The sequence below is a fragment of the Necator americanus genome, chromosome I (assembly GCF_031761385.1).
Source record: "Necator americanus strain Aroian chromosome I, whole genome shotgun sequence".
Classification (NCBI taxonomy): Eukaryota; Metazoa; Nematoda; class Chromadorea; order Rhabditida; family Ancylostomatidae; genus Necator; species Necator americanus.
Window position 1 is genome coordinate 30,066,188 of NC_087371.1, and position 8,854 is coordinate 30,075,041.

General features: G+C 42.2%; 3 protein-coding genes across 5 annotated transcripts; 2 read left to right on the forward strand and 1 right to left on the reverse strand.

Annotated features, from left to right (window-relative positions):
• Window positions 1–1,981: 1,981 nt before the first annotated feature.
• RB195_007304 (uncharacterized protein) lies at window positions 1,982–3,642 on the forward strand (the record flags this gene model as incomplete). The annotated part of the gene is made up of 3 exons (XM_064180856.1): window positions 1,982–2,197; window positions 3,486–3,566; window positions 3,625–3,642. 3 exons carry the CDS (start codon window positions 1,982–1,984, stop codon window positions 3,640–3,642), a joined length of 315 nt encoding a protein of 104 aa, XP_064037693.1.
• RB195_007305 (uncharacterized protein) lies at window positions 2,356–6,954 on the forward strand (the record flags this gene model as incomplete). Of its 3 annotated transcripts, XM_064180857.1 has the most annotated exons (9): window positions 2,356–2,444; window positions 3,625–3,780; window positions 3,837–3,954; window positions 4,515–4,649; window positions 4,702–4,842; window positions 5,592–5,675; window positions 5,781–5,868; window positions 5,932–6,098; window positions 6,856–6,954. In XM_064180857.1, 9 exons carry the CDS (start codon window positions 2,356–2,358, stop codon window positions 6,952–6,954), a joined length of 1,077 nt encoding a protein of 358 aa, XP_064037694.1. The 3 variants fall into 3 exon arrangements, with proteins under 3 accessions (XP_064037694.1, XP_064037695.1, XP_064037696.1); XM_064180859.1 differs by lacking the exon at window positions 2,356–2,444 and having other exon boundaries at window positions 3,677–3,780; XM_064180858.1 differs by lacking the exon at window positions 2,356–2,444 and having other exon boundaries at window positions 3,677–3,780; window positions 3,840–3,954.
• A 705-nt stretch (window positions 6,955–7,659) lies between these two features.
• On the reverse strand, window positions 7,660–8,205 carry RB195_007306 (uncharacterized protein; the record flags this gene model as incomplete). Its single annotated transcript, XM_064180860.1, has 1 exon — window positions 7,660–8,205. One exon carries the CDS (start codon window positions 8,203–8,205, stop codon window positions 7,660–7,662), a length of 546 nt encoding a protein of 181 aa, XP_064037697.1.
• Window positions 8,206–8,854: the final 649 nt, after the last annotated feature.

The window sequence follows — 8,854 nt, forward strand, 5'->3', positions numbered from 1 at the left end:
TCGCTGACGTCGCCTAGATTGTTTGGTGGAAATTTCATTGAATCCTAGGGCGAGCGCCAGTGATGACGTATTTGTTCAGTAACTTTTCGAGCTTTTTCACCTCTCTCCAGAGAAAATTTTCATAGGGAAATCCGATAGAAGTTTCTTGTGTGTGAGTGACGTAACGTGTTCAACGTTCAGTTCAACCTACACCCGCAGCAGGAATGCAGACGTGTTTACGTGTTCCCGTACTCTTAAAATGTTATTAGTGTAAATGCTAGCGGAGAAAAAAATCTCAAAAATCAGTAAACAACCGTCATGAGCCATGCTCTACTTATAAAAGAGTCAACAAATAATATTATCCACAACATATTGCTCGCGTTGGTGAATAGAATTTTCAAGAAATGTTCCCACGAGGCAGAAATTTTCCTTGTGCACAGCTTCACACCATCATCACCTCACTTTTCGAGGATCGACTTGTCTGAATTGTCGAAAAGCGTAGTTCTAGCGGTTAAAACTGTATTCATAGGGTGTATCTGAAGGGAAAAGTCTACTGTCTGCGCATATGACACGCTAAGCAGAAATTACTACAGTCCCGTAAGGAGTCCCGTGATTGCACCTCTTCCTCTATGTATTGGTTTGGTGTATAGTTATCCACTTATTAATTCGTTAATTATTTTTTAACGGGGATTTTTGCCCCGAAAAAATGCATTTTGCTCTTTTATTCCATTTTTATTCATGTTTTTGTTGGATTTCCATACTTCTCCACCATAATAAATATTGGATAATTATTTTTGGATAATATTGGATATTGATAATATTGGATATTGGATAATAATTTTCATTGGATTTGTACGTTTCTTTCTCACAATAATACTAAAATAATACTCTAAAAAAAGGCGGGTAATTCAGCGTCAAGAAATACATTAATTCCTCCTTCTTAAGGATGAGAAGGTTGCTTTGGAAGATAAGGAGAAGAAATGCAGACATTTGAATCGAATAAATGATATCAATTTCCTCCGAGGAAGAAAAAAAGAAACACGATGAGATTTTCGAGCCGAGACGGAGAGAATTGATTGTTGACATTGTCGCATGCACGAAACAAAAACACACACACACAGAGCTCTCTGTAGAATGAATGTGCTCCACCTCTTTACATGTATATCGCTTAAAAGAAATGACGTACCCAGCTAGGGAACAACGCATTTGTGTGCTAAATTTGAAAAAAAGAACCTAACTACGGATGGCTATGGTTCTTATAGTAAAAGCGATCCTTGAAGATGTCCACATCTAAGAAGTTCTTCTTTTGATGACTAGGTTTCGTGACGGTTTCTTTTCTCTCTCTGGAGCAAAAAATCAGTAGATACACGCAGAACGTTTAGACGTTTCTTTTACTTAGTTCCCACGTAAAAGTCTGCCAGAGGAACAAAATTAAATATTTTAAGAATATGAGTAAAGTGCTGTGTAGTACTGTAGTCTTCAGATCCACGGCAAAGATTGTCATTTTCTCGCAGTTCAAGTCAAAACGACTTGAACGGCTTGAGCAGTTCGTAGCTGCACTCGAAATGACGCGATGAAATCAAATTTACGCGATCAAGGCGGGTCCTCACTTGTCACAATCAGACTGCAGAGATGAATAAGGGTCCCATTTCAATTTCGAGGTTAATGTCAGCTGTTTAAAAAAAAGCAGCTTTCTGAATGTAAGAAAGAGAATCAAATGTAAACGAGCCTTCTGTTTATTTATAGCTATATTTTCTTTTGTTTATTTACAGTTATTTTTTATAGATTTATTTTATAGCAAACATCTGCTTCTCTACAAATTATTTTGAAGAACATAATCTTCTCCTTTTATGGTACAGTCTCCCAACGTTTTGATAATTTCTTCGTTCCGCTCTCGGAGAATGAAGTTCAGCGAGCGTCCAACCAGTTGCATACGAATGTGTCCACTTGATCGTTAGTCTCAAATCGTTTGCCTCTAAGTGCTTCTTTGAAAGATCCAAACATGCGAAAACCACATAACGATAAGTCTAGGATCAAAACGTGCACACATGGAGTGGAAAAGAAAAAACGAACGGAACCCCGTGAAAGCCAAACCCCGTTTGTCTGTAGGGACACTGTTGTGCATGGTTTTCCTTGGATTGGACGGTTCCTATTGTTGGATTTCTTCACGGATGTCAGACCATTAACACAACTTAATACCGCTGTCTCTTGGATCAAGGTAGGCTTCGGTATTGACGCGAAAGTCGTGATTTTCCCATCTTCGAGGTGTTGGTCCTCCACGACAACGCGCAAGACCCCACAAAACTGGTGTAACGCACTAGAAATTGGTGGATTTTTACTGGAAAATGCTTGATCATTTACCTTTCAGCCTCGACAATGCAATTTCTGTTTGAAACCCTCAGAGAAGCACTTGGAGGCAAGCGATTTGAGACCAACGATCAAGTGGAAACAATCGTTCGCAACTGGTTAGATACCCGTCCAACTTCATTCACCGAAAATGAGACGAAGAAATTACCAAAACGCTTGGAAAATGTACCATAAAATAAGGGGATTATTTGGAAAAAAATTGGCAGAAATGCAGATGTTTCCTATAAAATAAGTTTTGTTTAAACAAAAAATTCGCTAACATCTGTTTGCCCCTCTTATTATTATTGCACTATTATTGCTTATTTTTGGAAATGGATACGTACAGCATGATGGATAGTGGACAAGATTGCTAAGTCGTCACTAGATCCTGTTGCGAACATTAGGGCTATGCACTCATCCAGTGGAAGAGTGCTGGCGGAGTGACGGATAAGTAGAGGAGATAAAGAGAATCAAAATTCCCCTTCGACTTTCTTCGAATCTTGGCGTGTTGAAACGTAGTTTTTAAATGATTTTCTTGAGCTATAGCCAAGATTAGTATTGATCTTCCTTTATTAAAGGCATCACCCCACGGATCTAAGGTGTCACGGATTTCAGGTGGAGTACTCGTATACGGGATCGTAGATAATGGAGAGAAGGGTGATTCTGTCCATTTCTTCTTAATTCCCGTAAAAACCGGCCCGGATGATCGGCTTCGAGCGTTCCGGCGCGCTATTTTCTACAACGAGTTCGGTTGGAGCGTGCCAGCCTTGTGCACGCACCGCATCTTTCGGGCTGTTTTTTACGGCAATTAGGAAAAAATGGACGGAATCACTCCCTCTCCATAATCTACTATCCCGTATACAAATACTCCACCTCAAATCCGTACCACCTCAGATTCATGGGGTGATGCCTTTAAAAAAATAGCTAATGTTCCGGCGTTATCGCCTTCGTCAGAGCCTGGGAAAAAAATCAAAGCCATCAGTGATTTGTCCACCCAAACGCCTCATCATCCTACAGAAAGCATTCAAACGATAAGTAAATTCAAACAGCAACACATCAGCCACTGTTTGCCTTTAAAAGCATCAAAATGATTTGTTGTTATGAATGGATCTCATGTTGTTCGGTAATCTTTAGAAAATAAGTAACTCTCCAAAGGGTAGGTCACATTGGCAACACAGCAACTTAGCAGACCGGCCACAACTACTCCTCGTCATTACCCATTCCTTCTAAACGTGGTGCAGGTACATGTTTCCTTCGTTGCACATTGTAACAGGATGAGCATTATGCATATGAATTTAGCATTTGGATGGCTTCTGAAGATCTTGCTATCCCGGAACGTGACAGATTACCTATGGTAAACGATGAAATTGCAGCCGAGGATAATCGATATCGGCTGATACAGATTCTCGGAGACGGCGGATACGGGACTGTGTTTCTCAGTCAGAACTCGCAAAAGTGAGTTATCGTGGAAGAGCTAACCGTTAATGAGTTCTAAGAAATGTTGAATCTAGCAGGAATCTTGCGGTGAAGACGGAGAAATACAGCAAATCAATGTTGCATATTGAAGTGAATGTACTGAAAGCAGCCAATGCTGCAAAATGCAAACATTTCTGTCAGCTGTACGACTATGTGAGTTGTGGTTAAACGAAGCAAATCGACCATAACTACGGATATGCCCTAAAGGCAGTATTCCAAGAATCTGACGTGGTGAAGGGGAATCCGCGGGAAAAGCTAAAGATGGGGTTGTACATTGCAGGATCCGAGGTGATTCCGGTAATCTCTCCCTAATCGTCTAAAAAAACGGCGCGCAAGACGCTGTTTTTTTTTTTTCAAGACGATTTCAGTCGCAACGCGCCACCCTTATGCATGCGCCGCTTGCACGTGCGAGTGGTCGAGGACCAATGATGTCTTCTAACCGACCTATTAAGTGAGACAAATGAATAATCTGCTGAGTGGACTGGAACCTGTGCATACAGAAGCGCGTTCTAACGTACCTCGTAGAACTATAGCGGTTCCCACTACGTTTTTAACGACAATCAAGGAGAGATGAGCAGAACCACTCCGGGACCTACAGTGCCATCTCTAGCTTTTCCTGCGTATTCCCTCACCACGTCAGATTCGTGGTATCGTGCCTTTACTTGTATTCTTAGACCATAGCACTCTTTTTCCTTATTTAATTCTCATTTCAGGGCACATGCAAACCTGATTACGTGTACGTGGTGATGACATTGCTGCACAAGGATCTTCATAAACTGAGAGCTGACATGCCAGACAGAAAATTCACCTTCTCCACCTCTCTCCGTCTTGCTATGCAAACGTTCAATGTGAGATCGTCCGAAAATGAATCAGTAGAATTGTCTGATTGAGAATTTGTAGGCAATTGAAGAATTACATTCAATCGGATATATATCGCGAGATATCAAACCCGGAAATTTCGCTCCTGGTCATAAATCAACCAGAGAAGGAAAAACAATATTTATGTACGATTTTGGACTTGCACGAAGATATGTGGACAAGGTACGGCTGCCCGTTAGTCTATCCAAGAAAAAAATCAGTTCAGAGTTGTTCAAATCGACAGTATGAAAAATAGCACCTGAAAGTTTTGTATTTGCAAATGGATGTACTGAATTTTTTTAAGAGAAAATTCTCCCGGGAAAAATAGAAACGATTACATCGAAGCGGGACCAGCGTAGCCAGCAGCGATGAGTAGTGCTAACAAAGGTCGATTTCTGTCGCTGCGCTCCACCGCGTCGCTTCGAGAAGAGCCGCATTGTAGCTGCATCGAGCCTCATTTCGTTTTGTCGAATCTAGTATAAAAATGTGTGTTTGGCGTTCCGCTTGGGACGTGCCACCACGTTCACTTCAATTCAGGATCGTTTGAGGTTAACGAACGTGTAATTGGCCTATAGAATGACCTGCGAGGGTTAGCCGATGAGTCAAGTCGGTCAAGTTTTAATCCTCCCAGACAAGTCTAGTACCAATTTATCGACCCCGGATAGTTAAAAGGTTTGGTTAGCACTAAATCGGATTCGAATCGATCGATCACGCTGCAGCCGTAGAGGAACCTTTTGCCGACTGCGCTATTCCACCCCAACCAAACTATATCACTTGTTGCATTTGCTTCGGCGGAACATCTTCTAAACAACCATGGCTGATGTGGTCAAGAACGCCGAAAAATCAGCACTAAAAGCCGAACATGATTCGTTAACATAACAACGAAAGCTTCGACTGGAATTGATTTAGTGGACTTTTTTTTCCTTTTCTAGAACAGAAACATCATACCATCTCGAAAAGAAGTCGGGTGGAGAGGTACTACTCGCTACGGAAGCTTGATTGCTCATAAAAGACAGGTAATCGTACATTATAGATGAATAGAAACAAAAAAAAATTTGTTCATAGAAGTGATATACATAAGGTGTGATGTAAATTAGATGACAAAGATATAAATACTTTAGGACCTAAGTCGACGGGATGATATAGAAAGTTGGTTCTACATGTTGGTCGAAATCACAAAAGGAAGCCTACCATGGCGACTAGTTACAGGCTAGGATTTTTGGACTGATACGTCTCCTCTTGGGACTTGTTTGACCTGACATTTTTTTTCAGATCGTGCTCAAGTTTATGCAGCAAAACTTGCAGCTCGCGAAGGAGATGGCCGAGCACATTTTCTTAATGATACTCCACCTCAGTATAACATGCTACTCACATGGATTGATGGTTTAGTGTTTGAAGATACACCACCGTACTCAAAATTCTACAATATGCTAGACGGAGTAAGTTCTGTTTTTCATCTCGCACACTCTCTCTTGCCTGGCTATACTGATCGTGCAAACTTCAACACCTTTCCTTCCTTGACCTTCTTTTCCAGATATCATCTAAGGTTTTCTTAAAATTCGTATGTGACTTTGTCGGTTTCTTGCCAATTATTCCTAGTTCGAAATCTCGAGAACTCGACTAGCAATATCTGAGCCGATCAATTTTTCAAACGCTTCGCCGATGTCAAGTATAGTCAGGTCAAAACGACGTCAAGCATGGTGTAGTTGCGTAAGCGGCTGCGCTAGATGCGGCGCGGTAAAGCGTAGCGGTTAGGAAAACTCTTGTTGTCACCTCTCATCGCTGCAGTTTGCGTTTTTCATGTCGTTTTGACGTTACCATAAGTGCTTAGACATCTCAGGACTGTTTCTTCACGTCCCCGCGGCAAAACAAAGGAAGGAAAGGAAGAACTGTCAAGAACTGTTAAGAACCATTATGTTCACGACCCCCTCCCATTATAACCCCGATAGGAAAATCCAGTCACACGCTTGACCCTGTCACTCAAAAAGGTGCTTTTCTAAGATATGACATCGTCAGAGCAAGTAGCTGTTATTTTCTTGAATGAACCCAAGTAGCTGCTATGTTGAATCAGACCCCTTTCTGTACACCATTCGTAATTTTCATACTCTAGATGAGAAGCAAAAAGGTCCTACGATCAGTATGCAACGGGTTTTTCTATTGGATGATTAACAGTTAACCAAAAACGATTCATTTTAGCTGCGTGAAGAGCGGAAAATTCGGATGCACGAGCGCTGGGATTGGGAAGAAGAGACGTCAACGGTCACAAGCAGATCCGATACTGAAGGACCGCCTTAGTTTCAATCCTTTATCTTGAGTAAATTTCCACTGTAGAAGAACAAAATGTGACCTTTCCATAATTATAAATAAGCCACGCTGTATGTCACAATATCCGCACTGATTTCAACCCATTGCGGACCACTTACATAAAAGTATTCGCACCGTTTCACTCTTTTATGTACGTTCACATTCAGTAATAATCGTATTTGTCCACTAGCGGATATGGTAATAAAATATGTAGCGGTTGCTGTCTTATAATCACCGCCTTTCCGCATTGTACTCTTTAGACTGCATGGTATGGTCGACTCAAAACGAGTTAAGGGGTGCAGTTGCAGTTGCGCTCGAAGCGACGCGGTTGAGCAGGCAGCTGCGAGCGACTCGAACTGCAGAGATGAGCGAAGTTAAGAGGGATCAAACCTCGAGCACAACAGTTAGCTTCACCGCATTGCTTACAGCGCGGCCAGTTACGCAACTGCACCGTGCCTCCGATTATAGTGTATGTAGTTCATCTCCGCGTATTGATATATTTTTATCGCATTTTTGGAAGTAGACAATAATGTTTGTAGATAACTTTGATCACCATGACTCCCGCTGATCTCAAACTCCTACTGGTCGAACTGGCGCCAGTAATTCTTCCAATTGTCCCGACCACGTGCCAGAGTCGTCCAGTAGTTTCCCTTTTCGCGTGGGACACGGAGAGCATAATAACTTTCTTTCATGAATTCATGAAGAAATCTGACCATCGGGTTGGCGATCTTCCTGTAGTGCGCCTAAAATCGCGGGAACCCAGTCGCTCACGGCTCTAGTCCAACGGTTGTAGTTAAAGCGCATTACGTTTCCGGCCCACCTTATTTTATTTCTCTTGGCGAAAACAGCGGCGTCTCTAATTTTCGATCGCTGACGTAGGAGAGAACTTCGAATTTTGTCTCTCAATTGCGTGAAGCGGGATACTCCTAGCATCACTCTCCCAATTTCGCGTACAATGACGTTCACCGCATTTTCCTCCTGCCTGCGAAATGCCCAGATTTCCGAAGCATAGGTCCAAGCAAGAAGTACGGTGGTGTTGAAGAGGTGAGCACGGGGCCGGGTGTTCTTCTTCTTCTTCACTACATCCTCAATGCTATTATACGCTCCCTGAGCCGCTCGTCCCCTATTGCCCAGTTCAGAGGTCAAGTCGTTCATTATGTTCACCTCCCGTCCCAGATAAACGCAGCTGGTGGATTCGGATATATTCGTTCCGATGAGCGTGAATGGGCATCCGAGACCCATCCATCACGCATGGACATCGTCTTTTGCAGATTCAGCTAAAGACCGATGCATCTACGTGTTTGTAGATAAATGACAAAATGTTTGGCGTTAATCAATCTGCTTTGGATGTCAGATAAGTCTAGTACCAACCTATCGACTCCAGAGAGATGAAGGATTTGGCAGGCTCTAGTGTGGTTTCGAACCGTGCGACTAAATCGGACCTCTGACCACCTCTAATACGCTACACCCGGTTCGTAGAAACTATTGAAAAAGAGAAAGACGATGTATGTCCTGTACTAAAGAGAAAGTTCTTGAATCTTTTCAAAGGTACTACACAAATGTAGAGTTCACGCTACATTGTATCCTATTCTAATGTAAAACCATCTTTTATGTCTGCTTATTCTTTGAAGAGCTGTTTACTGTAAGGGCCCTGAATAGCAAGCAAATAGCTTCAAAGTTATTATTAACTAGTCGCCTAAGTCGCCCAAGCCGTCCATTCCCGGTCAGGATCACTCTGCTCGAAAGCTAGCAATATTCGATAAAAGCTTTCGAAATGATGAACGATAATCTACTTTTCCTCTACTCTTCTGAATTTATAGTGTGCAATGATCACCACCACCAGACGAACGTGCGTTGAAATGCTGCAGTGCTCGAACCTCTATGGCAGCAG